The sequence below is a fragment of the Podarcis cretensis genome, assembly GCF_951804945.1.
Source record: "Podarcis cretensis genome assembly, chromosome: 12".
Classification (NCBI taxonomy): Eukaryota; Metazoa; Chordata; class Lepidosauria; order Squamata; family Lacertidae; genus Podarcis; species Podarcis cretensis.
The window spans coordinates 2027021-2044154 of NC_137181.1; the positions used below are offsets into that span (position 1 = coordinate 2027021).

Below are 17134 nucleotides of genomic sequence, written 5' to 3' on the forward strand. Positions count from 1 at the left end.
CTGGCTTCTGTGGGGTGGTGAGATTACCGAGGGAGGCCCTAACAGGCAAGGGGGTGGCAACCCATTCAGATGGGTAGGGTGCAAATTATTATTATTATTATTATTATTAGGTCTGGCCTCCTAAGTAGACCTTGTTTCCTTGAATAAAGAGTTAACTACACTGACGCCGCGTAAGTTATGACTGACCTGCTCCTGGCACCCGCTAATAATAATGATAACAACAACAACAACGACAAAAATAAATAATGATTTCTTATTTATACCCCACCCATCTGGCTGGGTTTCCCCAGCCACTCTGGGCAGCTTCCAACAGAATATTAAAATACAGTAATGCCTCAAACATTAAAAGCTTCCCTAAACAGGGCTGTCTTCAGATGTCGTCTAAAAGTCTGGTATTTGTTGTTCTCGTTGACATCTGATGGGAGGGAATTCCACAGGGCAGGTGCCACCACCGAGAAGGCCCTCTGCCTGGTTCCCTGTAACCTGGCTTCTTGCAGGGAGGGAACCACCAGAAGGCCCTCACAGCTGGACCTCAGTGTCCGGACTAAACAATGGGGGTGGAGACACTCCTTCAGGTTTATTATTATTATTATTATTATTATTATTATTATTACTACTTTTTATTCAGTCCTTGCAATTGCCTAATTGGGGCAACAGTTGCTGGCCTCACTAGGTCTGACCGCCTAAGTAGACCTTGTTTCCTTGAATAAAGAGTTAACTTCACTGACGCCGCGTAAGTTATGACTGACCTGCTCCTGGCACCATCTATTGCTCTTTGCTGCATTTTCACATTAATATCTTTGGCACCTGAGCAAGTGTTAATGATCGTCTGGGCCTGCCTCAAGCCATCTCTGCGTCCTGGAAAAACCAGGCCGCTGGCTCATGCCAGCGTCCCCATCTCTCCCCTCCAGGCCTGTCACGACGTGGTGGAGTGGGACCCATTCTACCAGCTCTGCCTCTACGATGTGTGTGGCTGTTCCGCTGGCAAAGACTGCCTGTGTGGCGCTGTGGCTGCCTACGCCAGGCAGTGCGCCCAGGAGGGAGCCCCTGTCGCCTGGAGGAACCAGAGCTTCTGCCGTGAGTTTCCTGGGGCGGAGGGCAGGGTGTGGGTGTGCTTGTCGTGTTGTTGGGGCAAGTGCCAAGATAGCAGTGCCCGCAAGGGTAGGATGGAGAATAGGGGCAGGCCAAGAGAACCTCATAAAGCGGTTCCCAAAGTGGGTGGTACCCATCCCTGGGTGGTGGTGGGATTATTTAGGGGGGCACTAAGAAGGACACGGGTGGCGCTGTGGTCTAAACCACAGAGCCTAGGACTTGCCGATCAGAAGGTCGGCAGTTCGAATCCCCAGGACGGGGTGAGCTCCCGTTGCTCAGTCCCAGCTCCTGACAACCTAGCACTTTGAAAGCACCTCAAAGTGGCGGGAAGGTAAACGGCGTTTCCATGTGCTGCTCTGGTTTCGCCAGAAGCGGCTTAATCATGGTGGCCACATGACCCAGAAGCTGCATGCTGGCTCCCTCAGCCAATAAAGCAAGATGAGCACTGCAACCCCAGAATCGGCCATGACTGGACCTAATGGCCAGGGGTCCCTTTACCTTTACCTTTAAGAGGCAAGGGGGCAGCAGGTGGGGCTGGAGGTGGGTGCCTCCGAGCACATTGATCCCTTATTTACATTCGGCTGGAGCCTAGAGCGTTTATTTATTTTTTAAGTTTTTATTTATACTTTTTCAAATTTATACATTTCAATAATTTCACAATCATTTTAACATTTCAAAGTTTGACTTGGTTCCCCCTCTTTCTGCAATACCTTACATTTATTTTTTTTAATATAGTCTGCATATTCAAATTCATTTTATTTGCTCATTTAATTATCTACTTTAAATATAAACTCTTATGGAACTGCAGGTTCTTACAATAATCCTGCCAATGTTTTTATCTGCTTGCAATTTATCTGTAAATATTCAACAAACCGTTTCCATTCTTTTATGAAAAAGTTTGTTATCTTGATTTCTTATTCTTCTGGTAAATTTCGCCATTTCTGCATACAATGGTACCTTGATTCTAGAACTCAATCCGTTCTGGAAGTCCGTTTGACTTCCAAAACGTTTGCAAACCAAGGCGTGGCTGCTGATTGGCTCCAGAAACAATACCAACAGCCGAAAGGATGTTCGGCTTCTGAAAAACTTTTGCAGACCGGAACACTTACTTTCGGATTTGCAGCGTTCAGGAGCCTATTTGTTCGTCAACTAAGCCGTTCAGGAACCAAGGTACCACTGTATTCCATAGGTTTTTGTATCCATTCTTCCTTTGCTGAGACTTCTGCTTCTTTCCACTTTTGGGCGAACAACATTCTTGCCGCTGTAGTTGCATACGTGAATACGTTTCTATATAGTTTAGGTAGTTCTGTCCCTATAATTCCCAAAAGAAAAGCTTCTGGTTTTTTTTTTTACAAAGGTTATTTTAAACATCTTTTTCAATTCATTATATATCGTTTCCCAGTAAGCTTTAACCTTACTACAAGACCACCACGTATGAAAAAGGTATTTAGTTTCGTTGCTCACATGCAGGAACTGGCAAGCAGATAGCTGGTGATTAAGGATAAATAAGTTTAAAAGCAACAAAAAAAATCTTGTAATATAATTGAAAGGAATGGAAAGTGAGCTAGAAATGAGCAAGGAGAATAAAGAAGCAACAAGAGAAAACTTTGGTCACATCAGGAATGGAGTCCAGGAAGCCAGATTTTGCAGAAATTGTATTGAATTTGACTTAATTTGTAGCTGATTTTGTAAAATTTGTAAAACTAATAAAAACGATTTGGCTACATACACACAAAATAATCTTTCGTTGCTGTTCAGCGTTAAATTGTGCTGAAGACCCCGACGGCTTCCTTGAAGACCCAGTGTCACCCCGAGGGCTTCTTGCTTGCAGGATCCTGACCTTTCACCTTTCCCCTTTCCCCACAGCGACACCATGTTCTGGGGGGCAAGTCTATCGGGAATGTGCACCCCCCTGCAGAACGACCTGTGCTGACCTGCGCTTGGGCCCCTGCCAGGATCTGGACCACGTCTGCGTGGCCGGCTGCAACTGCCCAGAGGGGACGGTGCTGGACGATGGCGGGCAGTGCGTCCAGCCTGCCATGTGCCCCTGTGTGCATGGGGAAGAGGCGCACCCCCCTGGCAGCAGGATCCAGAAGGGTTGCAACACCTGGTACGTGTTGCAGAGGCAACTGGGAGACGAGGTGTTCGGGGGGGGTGTGCATATTGGATCTGGGATCTCTGCAGGGACACTGACAATGGCACCGTCCTCTGGCTCTCGTGGAGTGGAAGGAGATGTTTGATGAAATCACCCTGTGACCTGTCTGTGGCTGCCCTACGGGATAGGTTGGTTTCATTGAATGTCTCGGCCACGTAATCTCGGCTGACGCGCAATAACCTGTGGGGCGTTTGCAACGTGAGTCTAAGGAGAGGTGTGGTGTTTTTTGGATATGGGGTTCTATTTACACATATGTACAACCTGAGCATTAAGAAGGGGGGGCCTCACAGCATAGCACCCCCAAAAATATTGCCTCTGCATTAGTCATGGCTTTGGATTCAGTACAGAGCAAGCAGGTCTCTGTGTGTCCAGCTTCCTATAGATAGATATAGATAGACAGATTGATAGATAGATATAGTTTTTCAAATTAAAAATTTACAGTCACATATCCAACATACAACATAAAAACAAGAATCCAAGGAATCTCTTGCACTTCCCTCCTTCCCTTTGTGGGTCTAATAATAAGAATAAGAATAAGAATAATAAACGCTGAGGTCCAGTGCCAAGGGCTTTCTGGCGGTTCCCTCATTGCGAGAAGTGAGGTTACAGAGAACCAGGCAGAGGGCCTTCTCGGTGGTGGCACCCGCCCTGTGGAACACCCTCCTTTCAGATGTGAAGGAAATAAGCAGCTATCTTATCTTTAAGAGACATCTGAAGGCAGCCCTGTTTAGGGAAGCTTTTAATATTTAATGCTGTATTGTTTTTAACACTTGATTGGGAGCCGCCCAGAGTGGCTGGGGAAACTCAGCCAGATGGGCGGGGTATAAATAATACATAATAAATTATTATTATTATTATTTATTATTATTATTCGAGGAAGCTGGCTCTGCTCTGGTAAGAGAGTAGCTGCTGAGTGGGGCGGCAGAGGGACGCGTGCCCCTTTTTCCAAAAAGACACTTGGAAGCTGGCATTGTTTGCAGAATGGACTTCCCACCTCTCTCTGCACCCCTTCACTCACATCTCCTTGCCCCTGACCTGTGTTTCAGCGTCTGTGTGAATGGGGCATGGAACTGCACAGAGCAGAGCTGCCCCCAAGCCGTCCTGTGCCCGGGGGAGCTGGTCTACGCCTTTGGCTCCTGCCTGCGGAGCTGCGACAGTCCCGAGGGGAACCTCAGCTGCGCCGGCTTCTCCGATGGCTGTGTTTGCCCCCCTGGCACCGTCTACTTGGTGAGTTCTTCCCTGGCATTGCCCAGCTCTCAAAATCCCCATTGCCTCTCTTCGCTTCCCTGCCCCCCCAGACGGAAGCAGGCAGACTCTCCTTCACTGGGGGCTTCTAAGGAGAGGTTGGGTGGCCCCCTGTCAGCTATGATTCCTGCATTGCCGGGGTTTGGATGGGTCCCTCCCAGTTTTACAATTATATTGTTCATTTGAGGTGCTTAAAGTTGGATATCCATCTGCCAGGGATTCCTCAGCTGAGATTCCTCCATGGCAGGGGGTTCACCTAGGGCATGGGGAGGCAAAGTGAGGCCGGGGGACCAGATCCGGCCCAATCACCTTCTCAATCCGGCCCACGTACAGTCCGGGAATCACCATGTTTTTACATGAGTAGAATGTGTCCTTTTATTTAAAATGCATCTCTGGGTTATTTGTGGGGCATAGAATTCATTCATTCCCCCCACCAAAAAAAAATACAGTCTGCCCCCCAAGGTTTGAGGGACAGTGGACTGGCCCCCTGCTGAAAAAGTTTGCTGACCCCTAACCTAGGGGGTCATTTCCAACATTACAATCCTATTGTCTTTTTACAACAAAAAGCAAGATAGTATAAACAGTGCAATGAGAACAATTTGAAGACTCGTTTTGTCAGAAGTCTTTTTATTTAAGTGTTTATTAAGATGTTAATAGGAAGATTACGTATGTAAATTTGTTTTTTATTCCTTTCTCTCTTTTTTCTTTCTTCTTTCCCTTTCCCTTTTCTTCTTCTTTCTTTCTATTTCTCTTTTCTTTCGGCAATATGAGAGTGTAAATTCTTTGTAAATTTTTGTGTATATGTGTGTAATTTAAACTAATAAAGATTATTATAAAAAAACCCCAACAATCCTATTGTCAGGGTCTGGGCAGGGGAGGAATGGTGGAGTCTGCCTCCCCAGGTTGACCCTTCCAGAGAAGAGGAAGACGGTTCAGAATTACAACAGGGGTTTGAGGGAGGTCACAGCTCAGAGGCAGATGAGGGGAAAAGTTGGGAAATCGTGGGAGAGGAGGAGGAGGCATCCCAGACCCTCCATCTCCCAGAACCCGGAGAGGCTTAAAAGTAGGAGAGCAAAGAGCTCAAAGACAGAGGGCACGTAGCGGCACCGGTAGAGGAGGTGATGATGATGATGGATGAGGAAGTGGGAGAGAAGAGGGTGGAGATTCACTTGGGACAACGCCATTATCCAAGAGGCTGTGTTCCAAAGCTTCTCTCTGTAAATATTGACTAAAAAGTGGGTGGTAAGAAACTTTTCCTGGGCTTTGTACGTTCCTGGGCAACCAGCCGAGGGAGTTGCTTACAGCCGCCTGACCCCCAGGGGCGTCTTTGTTGGGATGCAGCCAAGGAATCGGGGGCAATTGGCAGGCCCCCAGCAGGCCCCAGCCCACCGGCCGGTGGGCCGGGCGATCTGCAGTCCTTGGATCACCATAAAACTGCGACCCGAGCTTCAGAAAGCCTTCAGAAGCTGGGCACGCACACTCAGTGGCAGGGAAGGGCTGTGTTGAGCATATTTACAAGCAGTTTATTCAGCATACATCAGGACAAAAGGAAAACATGTCTGATCCCTTTCGTGTCCAAAAGCAAGCAGCTAAAAGTGAAAGCTATACACCAACGGAACTTCCCAGCAAGCTGTGCTGGAGTGTAAACAGGCATGTGACACACAGCAGTCTCATGCCTTTCCCTTAAGGTGAAACGGAATATTCTAACAGCCTTACCCATAGAGGCTAGTGGCGCCAAGTTCTGGAGGGCGCCAGGGAAGAGGCGGAGGCTGGACGTGGCGCCTCCCGGCATCAGCTCGCCACCCTCGCCATGCCGTGCTGAAGCAGCGCTGTGCCCGGAGCCTCCGTCTGCCATGGCCACCACGGCACAAAGTGGCCAGCTGAGCCCGGACGCTTTTCATCCAGCCTCCGCCTCTTCCCCGCCAGAGGAGCCAACCTCCAGCCGCTGCCCGCCTCCAGTGGCGCCATCCTCCCTAAAAAAAGGCAGACAACTCTGGGAAATGGGGTGGGGGCCGCCGGCGGGAGTTTTGAACCACGATGCCAGATATGCTTAAGACGGCCCTGCTGAACCCTACGGTTCCTTTGACCCCACGTGGATGAGGAGGACCCGCTCACGTTTCCCTGCTGATTCCTTCTTTCAGAACGAGCGCTGTGTCTCCCCAGAGGAGTGCCCTTGCCACCACAATGGCCGGCTGTACCAGCCCAATGACACCATCAGCAAGGACTGTAACACGTGGTAAGGACTCAGCCAAGCCTGCTGTGCTATGCTGGCTGCCACAGACTGGTTGGATGCAGAGGAATGGGGGGGGGAGTGTCCCATTAAACTTTAATTAGTTTAATGCAAAGTAAATGTCCGGTGCGCTTCCATCGTCTCAAGTTCCATTACAGCAGAGCATTTCGCGCAACAGTTTAAGAAGGGCAGGAGAGGCAGTATTTCTTTTCAAAGAGGAGTCTTGGAGCAAGCGGTTTTGGAACTCAAAGGAAGGTTTATTTACAAAAATAAAAAACCCGGCAACGAACCACACATATCAGCAAACACGCCCAAAAGGGGAGAAGGGGCAAGCAAACACACGGGAGACTATTTATACAAACTCATGTTCCTGGAAGCCTAATGACTTCCAGCTGCTCAGTGATTAGAGCGTTTCTGCTACCTTTTAACCCTTTGATAGCAACACCCCCTCTCGCTCGTAACACTGAGCTGTACCAACCTTAATTCAAATTTAAACCTGAACAGAAACATTTATGAGATTGCGGACTCAAAGCTTTCGTAAAACCGTCTGCGAGATTTTCTTGGCTTGGACAATACTTTAGTTCAATTAAACCTTGTTTTACACTTTGGCATACATTTTGATAACGGATAGCCAAGTGTTTTGTGTGTGCCTTGAATTGACCTGATTTAGCTAGTTTAATACAAGGTTGATTGTCTTCCCACACTCTGATAGGTAGGGAACATTCTCCAAACAATTCTTGTACCAGTTGCTTATAAAATTCCAGTTCTCTACATACATCTGATAATGCATTAAACTCAGATTCAGTTGAACTTAAAGCTATAAGTGACTGCTTTCTTGATCTCCAACCAATTAGTGCATTTCCAAATTTTATTGCCATTCCTGACACTGATTTTCTATCTGGTCCAGCATCTGCCCAACTGCTGTCGGCCCAACATTCAAGTTGTGTGCTGCCCTCTGCTGATAGTTTTAAGCGAAACCTTTTGGTAGTTTGGAGATACCTTAAAACTCTTTTTACTCCTTGCCAAGCATGCATTGATGGTTTTTCAGCTTGTCTACACAGCATGTTGACAGCATATGTTATATCGGGCCGAGTCCACTGTGCAATGTGGAGTAGACTGCCTATCGCTGACTGGTAAACCCCGGGATTAGAGAACTCTGCCTGTTGCTCGGCTTGAGCATCCTTTATGTAACTTAACTCCATTGGGGTTTTAACACCAGCACAGTTGTCCATTTTAAACCTTTCTAGCAACTGCTGGAGGGACGCAGGTGGCGCTGTGGGTTAAAGCCTCAGCGCCTAGGACTTGCCAATCGAAAGGTCGGCGGTTCGAATCCCTGTGGCGGGGTGCGCTCCCGCTGCTCGGTCCCAGCGCCTGCCAACCTAGCAGTGCGAAAGCACCTCCGGGTGCAAGTAGATAAATAGGGACCGCTTACCAGCGGGAAGGTAAACGGCGTTTCCGTGTGTGGCTCTGGCTCGCCAGATGCAGCTTTGTCACGCTGGCCACGTGACCCGGAAGTGTCTCCGGACAGCGCTGGCCCCTGGCCTCTTAAGTGAGATGGGCGCACAACCCCAGAGTCTGTCAAGACTGGCCCGTACGGGCAGGGGTACCTTTACCTTTACCTTTAGCAACTGCTGGATCTTAGCTTCTTGGCTGAGCCAATAGTTCCCATTTTCATCTTGCTGAATTTTAATTCCTAGATAAACAGATACATTGCCTAGTGATTTTATCTGAAACCTTTCTCCAAGCTTTGTGGCAAATTGTTGTGCAAGTTTATCATCCTTTCCACTGTATAATAAATCGTCAACAAATATCAAGACTGCTTCTTGTTCACATCCCGAGCCTTTTAGATAAAGACACGCATCTGCTGCGCTCTTTCTGAACCCCATGCTCTCTAGAGCATCGTTTAAGCAGGAATTCCAATTACGGGCAGACTGTTTCAACCCATAAATGGATTTGTGTAGGCGCCAGACCTGGTTTGGCTTGTCTCCTTCAAAACCCGGTGGTGGTGTCATATAGACTTCCTCCTGTAAGTCTGCATTTAAATAAGCCACATTGACATCAAAATGAAACAGCTTATTTCCCTTCTTAGCTGAAGAGGCTAAAAGCATTCTTAGTGACTCCGATCTTGAAGTAGGGGCATAGATTTGAGAATAGTGAACACTTTTGCGCTGCGAAAACCCTTTTGCAACTAGTCGGGCTTTATATTGCAACTCTTCAGTAGTTGTGGGCTTTAAACGATATACCCATCGACAACCTACAGCTTGTTGCCCTTTCGGAAGCTCTGTACTTGTAAACACACCGAGAGACTTCATTGAAGCCATCTCTTTTTCCATTGCTTCCTGCCACTTTACGGCTTCTGAGCTTGGAAGCTTTTGTACTTCCATATAGCTATCTGGCTCACACTGTGCCATATTTACGTATACACTTGTCACCTTAAACCACTCTGGTGGCTTGCCCTTTGTGGCACGGTTTGACCTGCGCAATTGTTCCTCTTGTGCCCCCTCTGACCGTTGGCTGTCAGAATCTGTCTCAGACTTTATATCTGGATGTGCCTCTAGGGATAAAGACCTCCGTTTAGATACCTCCCTTGGGCTTGGTGTTGCAGGTGACCTGCTTCGCTTTTGCTGTCTGCTAGGCCTACTGACTGGCGATGTTGGAACACTCCTAAATTTTGGCTTTTCTACCTTAGGAGAAGAACCTTGTGCCTGGTCAGAATCTGCATCTGAACCATGTGCACCATCCCCTTCTGGCTCACTACTCTCTGGACTTTCATTCTCAGCATAAATGCCTAAATCATCTCTCAAAATGTCAGGGTTAGCATGTAAGTGAGTCTATCCGGACTCCTCACAAAATTCAGCGCTCCTGCTGAGGACCACTCTTGTAGTATCCCCATTTGGGTTCACGAATCTCCAAGATTTGGCGTGTGGTTCGTACCCACAAAAGATGAGTTTTCTAGCCCTTGGACTTCCCTTTTTCCTTAACGCTTTTGGGATAAGTACATAGGCTTGACATCCAAACACCCGAAAGTAATTAATTTGGGGCTTCTTCCCATATAAAGCAAAATATGGGGTAGTGGCAATTACCGAATTATATACTCGGTTCAGAATATGAGTAGCCGCCTGCCAGGCTTCCGCCCAGTAACTTTGAGGGAGTTTAGCATCAAACAACATAGAGTTTGCCAACTCTTGCAGAACCCTGTTTTTACGTTCGGCCACGCCTCCTTCTTGGGGGGAATAAGGTGTAGACAGACGATGCTTAATTCCCTTTTTCTTAAAGAAATTCTGCAACACAGACCCGGTAAATTCTGACCCTCTGTCTGTCTGAAAAGCAAGTACTTTAGTACCGAATTCAAATTCTACTGCATGAACCCAATTTTTAACTGTTTCTGCAGTATCTGCTTTTGTTTTGAGAGGAAAAAACCATGTAACCTTCGTTTTGTCATCCGAGAGACACAGTGCATACCTCGAACCTCCCATGCTAGCAACAGGCATTGGGCCACATAGGTCCATATGCACAAGTTGGAATACTTTGTCAGATTTCCTATCTGAACTGGGATAGCTGCATCTATGAACCTTCGCTCTTTTGCATGCAGTACAATCCAAATACTTAGTACATTTGTTCATTTTGCACCCTTCTGATAATTCAGGTTGCTTTTTAACATACTGAAAATTAATATGTCCCAGACGGCGGTGCCATAAATGAACACAAGAATTATGGGTAGGCGTGTTCACACAACCAGCATGAACCTGTTCAACTTCATCTGGACTTGTCTCAAAATAATATAACCCATCTCTGCATTCCACCTGCAAAAGAGATACATTATTCTTTGAAATAGTGCAAACCCCATTTTCAAACACAGTTTTAAACCCAACTCTATCAAGTTCTGACACAGACAAAATACACCCCTTCAATCCCTTTAGCACGTAGGCATCAATTTCTGTTTGCAAACAATTCAAGAATACTGTGCCTACGGTCTCTAAGGAACGTTTAGTTGAATCTGCCATTGTCACAACTTTAAGGGTTTGCAAATGTCTGCAATTCTGCAAACGGACACTAGATGGCGCCACCAGGTGGTGAGATGCACCACTGTCGATCAACCAGCGTAGATTGCTGCCTTGGCCATGCCCTTGCATCAACGCCATTGCTGAAGCCATGTGCTGTGTGCTGTGGGAGTAGCCACGACCTCCTCCTCTTCTTCGACGTCCCCTGGAACTCCTTGTCTGGTAACTAGGGGTTACGGCCTTGGTGCTGTCTTGACCAGGTTCACGTGTGCAATTCCTGATTAGATGGGAAGGGGAACCACAGCGAAAACAGTGTCTAGCTGCAAAAGCATTTACTGTGTTCTCAAACTCAGCATCCCCACTCTTAGGCACAGCATAACTCCCCTTTGAAGACAAACCTCTTTCTCTTTGCCTTTTATCCTGTTCATCTGCAAGCCGAGATGAAATGTATTCAAGGGTTAATTCAGTTGAAGGCATAGCCTCCAAAGTTAGAGCTAGAGTCTCATAGCTTTTATCAAGAGAAGACAACAATATGTATGACTGCTGCTCCATAGAGAAAGGAATGCCCAGCTGTCTTAGTTGATTAAAGGCAGACACCATTTTGGCAATATGTTCTTTCACACACGCTCCCGGTTGGAGACGTAAATCAAACAAACATCTTGTAGCATGGATCTTGGCCCCCGCAGTGTTTCTGGAATTTAACCGCTGCAGAACCGTCCAGACCTCATGCGTGTTCTTTAACTCAGAAACGTAAGGCATTTGCTCTGGTCCCACTGCCAAAACTAGTAGACCTTGGGCTTTCCTGTCGCGTTTCTGTGAAGCTGCTGCTGCTGCTTTGTCTTCTGCAGACGCGTCTGCAGCTGCCTGTAAAGGCGGTGCTTCAGTGCAACTCCACAACTCTTTTGCTTGCAACCAAACCCTTACTCTAGCCTTCCAATCTTGCCAATTTTTCCCATTGAGTCGCATAAACGGGACAGAAAAACTTTCCTGGGACTCTGCCATCCTCCCTGGGGCTTAGGAACGATACTCACACACCTGTAGACCGTCTCCCAGCTGCTGAGGTGGCTCCTTGAGGAATAAGACGTCTTCCAGCGAGTACAAACTGCTCAGTGCCTGTTTAAAACTTTTCTAGGCACGTTGCAGGACTCAAGCTGCTTTGAAGGCTTTCGTTGTCAGCAACCGCTTCTGACTTCGCTCCAGTCCTTGCATAAATCACTCAGAACTGCACTCCTTAGCTCCTTCTTGACGTACAAACAGCCATAACCTGTCCCATTAAACTTTAATTAGTTTAATGCAAAGTAAATGTCTGGTGCGCTTCCATCGTCTCAAGTCCCATTACAGCAGAGCATTTCGCGCAGCAGTTTAAGAAGGGCAGGAGAGGCAGTATTTCTTTTCAAAGAGGAGTCTTGGAGCAAGCGGTTTTGGAACTCAAAGGAAGGTTTATTTACAAAAATAAAAAACCCGGCAACGAACCACACATATCAGCAAACACGCCCAAAAGGGGAGAAGGGGCAAGCAAACACACGGGAGACTATTTATACAAACTCATGTTCCTGGAAGCCTAATGACTTCCAGCTGCTCAGTGATTAGAGCGTTTCTGCTACCTTTTAACCCTTTGATAGCAACAGGGAGGTACCAGCTGGTGAACCCTCAAGGGAAGAAGGCTCAGAGCCCGGGGGGGGGGGCGAGGGTGAGTGGTCAGAGGGAGAAGAGGCAGCAGATTGGGAAGAGGAGGTGTTGGAAGTTGAGGAGGTAACAAGGCTTAGTGAGCTGTGAGAGTCTGCGGCAGAGAGAAGTCCAGAATCGGAGGCAGAAGCTGAAGCTGGTGAATGGAATCAGGGAGACCAAGAGGCAGAAGTGAGTCAGGCTAGTGAAGAAGCCAGGGTGTCTCCTCCTCCTCCTCCTCTTGTGACAAGCTTCCCACCTCTGGTCTCCCAGAACCAGAAAAGGCATGAAGTGGAAGGAGCAAAGGCAGATAACTTGAGGTTGCAGAGCTTGCAGGGCAGCAGCTGAAGAAGGAGCAAAAAGTGTTTTCTCGTGTGTGTGTGTGTGTGTGTGTGTGTGTGTTTCTTTGTGGCTGATTAGCTGCTCTCCCTGTGCAAAGGTCAGAGGGGGCAGGGTTTCTGTTGAGGCAGGTGATTAGCTGTGGGAGGAGCTTATCAGAGCTTGCAGGGCAGCGGCAGTTTGATCCATCTTTTAGATTTAGGGGAGCTAGTCTCAAACGTTTGTTGGGGGAGACCTAGGTTTTTTTGGGGGGGAGTTATTTATCCTGTCTTCACGCTTTTTATGATGGAGGACCGCTGTAGCCACCCCCAACAACATGTTCTCAAGATGGAGAGTGAGGGAACAGCTGCAGTCGCCTGCGGTTCCTGTGCAATGTTTGCCATCTTGCCAAAGGTTGCAGGCAGCTTTACCTGCAGCAATTGCATGTTGATTGCCCTCTTAGAAGACAAAATCCAGCAACTGGAGGAACGTGTGGCTACGCTCCAAAGAATTAGAGAGCTGGAGCTCTTCTTGGAAGCAACAGAGCACACCGTCTCCACCAAGGAGGAGACAGGGGACTCCCCTGAGAAGGAGGCTAGTTCACCAACACAGGAGCCAGATATATGGAGAAACGTGACTCAAAGAAGTAGGAGGCCCAGGGTTCGCTCTGATTGTTTAGAAATACACAATCGCTTTGAGGTCCTCTCCCCTAGCATGGAAGACGAAGAGCAGACTCCATTTGAGGATCTCTCCCTCGTTACAGTCGATCAGGTATATGAAGACGAGCAGCAAAGTCAGTCCTCAGGGAATGTGCAGGCGACCTTGGAACGGACAGCTCACGGAAGAACCCCGACCAGACCTAAGAGGAGGCGTGTAGTGGTGATAGGGGATTCCCTACTGAGGGGAACAGAAGCAGTGATCTGTGGGCCTGACAAGATGTCTCGGGAAGTGTGCTGTCTCCCCAGGGCTAAGATCCAAGATGTAACTGAACGACTGCAAGGAATCATAAAACCCACTGACAAATACCCCTTCCTCTTGGTTCATGTGGGAACCAATGACACTGCAAGCAATAGCCTCCAGAAGATCAAAAGAGACTATGAGGCTCTGGGCAGGAAATTGAAGCAATTAAATGCACAAATTGTCATCTCATCTGTCCTCCCAGTTGAACGACGTGGCCCAGGGAGAGAGAGAAAAATAGTGGAAGTGAACAGCTGGCTTCGCAAATGGTGTAAACAGGAACGGTTTGGATTCTTAGATCACGGACTGCAGTTTCTTGAAGATGGACTTCTGGCAAGCGATGGGCTGCACCTCACAACGGTTGGGAGGAATGTTTTTGCCAAAAAATCTCAGAAACCTCATCAGGAGGGCTTTAAACTGACTAATGTGGGGGAGGGAGACAGTGCTCCTGAAGGTAGGAGTCTATCAATTGATGAAGATGATCATCCAAATGTCATAGACCAAATGGAGCAAACAGCACGCAGACCTAGTGGTGGGAGGAAAAAATCCTTAAATAAGAGACACGGGGGAATGATTAATGGACTTCAATGTCTGTACACTAATGCACAAAGCATGACGACTGGAATGTAATAATGGAGGGATACAATCTATTTCAGAGAAACAGACCAGACAAGAAAGGAGGAGGAGTGGCGTTATATGTCAGGGATGTGTATACCTGTGAAGAGATCCAAGATTTAGAACCTCAAAGCCAAAGTGAGAGCATTTGGGTCAAAATTAAGGGAGAGAAGAATAACAGTGACCTCATTGTGGGAGTTTACTATAGATCCCCAAGCCAAACGGAGGACATAGATGATGCCTTCCTGGAACAGATGGCCAAGCATGCAAAAGGAAGGGAGATAGTAGTAATGGGGGACTTCAATTACCCGGATATTTGCTGGATGTCAAACTCCGCCAAGAGCATAAGGTCAAACAGATTCCTCACTGGCCTTGCAGACAACTTCGGTGTCCAGAAAGTGGGAGAAGCAACAAGAGGAACAGCCATTTTAGATCTAGTCCTAACCAATGTTGATGACCTGGTTAGTGGGGTAGAAGTGGAAGGATCATTAGGCGCGAGTGATCATGCTCTTCTGAAGTTTACTATACAGCGGAAAGGAGCAGCCAAGCATACTAGGACTCAATTTCTTGACTTTAAGAAAGCCGACTTCATAAAACTTAGGGAAGTGCTGGGTGAGATCCCATGGACAGTAATACTAAAAGGAAAGGGAGTTCATGATGGCTGGGAGCTTGTTAATGTCGGAAATCAAGCCTTTATCAGGAGAAACTGGCAACTCTCCCAGGCACCCGGCATGATTCCCTGTTGACCTCCCTGGCTGCATTCCCCAGCAAGATCCAGGCTAGGTCTCGATAGGCGATTCTTCTCAAACGTGAGAAGAACACACCCCTCTTTCCTGCCCCCTGGCAGGGGAAAGAGATAGACAGAAATGTATTTACATGCCTTTATTTCTGTCTTTGCAGCGTTACAAAAAACATGACTGCTCTCTTCAAACTCCAGCAGTCTAGAGACAAACACTTCCTGGACAGGAACAAAGGGAAGAGCTCATATTACACTCTGAGCTAATTCCGGTGCTTCGCACTGTGAATTGACTGTCCCTCTGATTCCCACGGGCAATCCCAACATTCCCATCATGTTTACTTTTCAAGCTAGCACTTTGCAGCTGCATTGCATCCATATCGTAACAGTTAAGAGGGAGATAGTAAAAGCACAACTTCAGGCAATACCAATGAGACGAAAACATGGAAGGTGCCTAAAGAAGCCAGGGTGGCTATCTAAAGAAATTTTAACTGAGTTAAGATTAAAAAAGGATGTGTACAAAAAATGGAAAAGGGGGGAAACCACCAAAGAGGAATTCAAACAAATAGCCAGCACGTGTAGACACAAAGTCAGAAAAGCTAAAGCACAGAATGAACTCAGGCTTGCTAGAGAGGTTAAAAGCAACAAAAAAGGCTTTTATGGGTATGTTCGTAGCAAAAGGAAGAACAAAGAAACAGTGGGGTCACTCAGAGGAGAAGATGGTGAAATGCAAACAGGGGACACAGAAAGGGCTGAACTCCTCAATGCCTTCTTTGCCTCAGTCTTCTCCGATAAAGAAAACAATGCCCGACCTGAAGAATTTGGAGCAAATGATTCAGCAGAGGAAACACAGCCCTGAATAACTAAGGAGATAGTACAAGAATACTTGGCTAGTTTAGATGTATTCAAGTCTCCAGGGCCAGATGAACTGCATCCAAGAGTATTAAAAGAACTGGCAGATGTGATCTCAGAACCACTGGCAGTCATCTTTGAGAATTCCTGGAGAACAGGCGAAGTCCCGGCAGACTGGAAGAGGGCAAATGTTGTCCCTATTTTCAAAAAGGGGAAAAGAGAGGACCCAAATAATTACCGCCCAGTCAGTCTGACATCAATACCAGGGAAGATTCTGGAGCAGATCATTAAGCAAACAGTCTGTGAGCACCTAGAAAGGAATGCTGTGATCACCAATAGTCAGCATGGATTTCTGAAAAATAATTCATGTCAGACTAACCTGATCTCGTTTTTTGACAGAATTACAAGCCTGTTAGATGAAGGGAATGCAGTGGATGTAGCCTACCTTGATTTCAGCAAGGCATTTGACAAGGTGCCCCATGATATTCTTGTAAAGAAGCTGGTAAAATGCGGTCTTGTCTATGCTACCACTCAGTGGGTTTGTAACTGGCTGACTGACCGAACCCAAAGGGTGCTCATCAATGGTTCCTCTTCATCCTGGAGAAGGGTGACTAGTGGGGTGCCACAGGGTTCTGTCTTGGGCCCGGTCTTATTCAACATCTTTATCAACGACTTGGATGATGGACTCAAGAGCATCCTGATCAAATTTGCAGATGACACCAAACTGGGAGGGGTGGCTAACACCCCAGAGGACAGGATCACACTTCAAAACGACCTTGACAGATTAGAGAACTGGGCCAAAACAAACAAGATGAATTTTAACAGGGAGAAATGTTTAACAGGGCAAAAAAAATATGAGAGGCACAAATACAAGATGGGTGACACCTGGCTTGAGAGCAGTACATGTGAAAAGGATCTAGGAGTCTTGGTTGACCACAAACTTGACATGAGCCAACAGTGTGACGCGGCAGCTAAAAAAGCCAATGCAATTCTGGGCTGCATCAATAGGAGTATAGCATCTAGATCAAGGGAAGTAATAGTGCCACTGTATTCTGCTCTGGTCAGACCTCACCTAGAGTACTGTGTCCAGTTCTGGGCACCACAGTTCAAGAAGGACACTGACAAACTGGAACGTGTCCAGAGGAGGGCAACCAAAATGGTCAAAGGCCTGGAAACGATGCCTTATGAGGAACGGCTAAGGGAGCTGGGCATGTTTAGCCTGGAGAAGAGGAGGTTAAGGGGTGATATGATAGCCATGTTCAAATATA

General features: G+C 47.2%; 1 protein-coding gene across 1 annotated transcript in view; it reads left to right on the forward strand.

Annotated features, from left to right (window-relative positions):
* Positions 1–17134, forward strand: part of LOC307227146 (SCO-spondin-like) — a 181490-nt gene that overhangs the window by 24184 nt on the left and 140172 nt on the right. The window contains exons 16-19 of the mRNA XM_079996268.1: positions 912–1077; positions 2959–3202; positions 4294–4474; positions 6634–6728. Of these exons, the coding sequence (XP_079852394.1) occupies positions 912–1077; positions 2959–3202; positions 4294–4474; positions 6634–6728 (686 nt within the window). The remainder of the gene's footprint in view (positions 1–911; positions 1078–2958; positions 3203–4293; positions 4475–6633; positions 6729–17134) is intronic.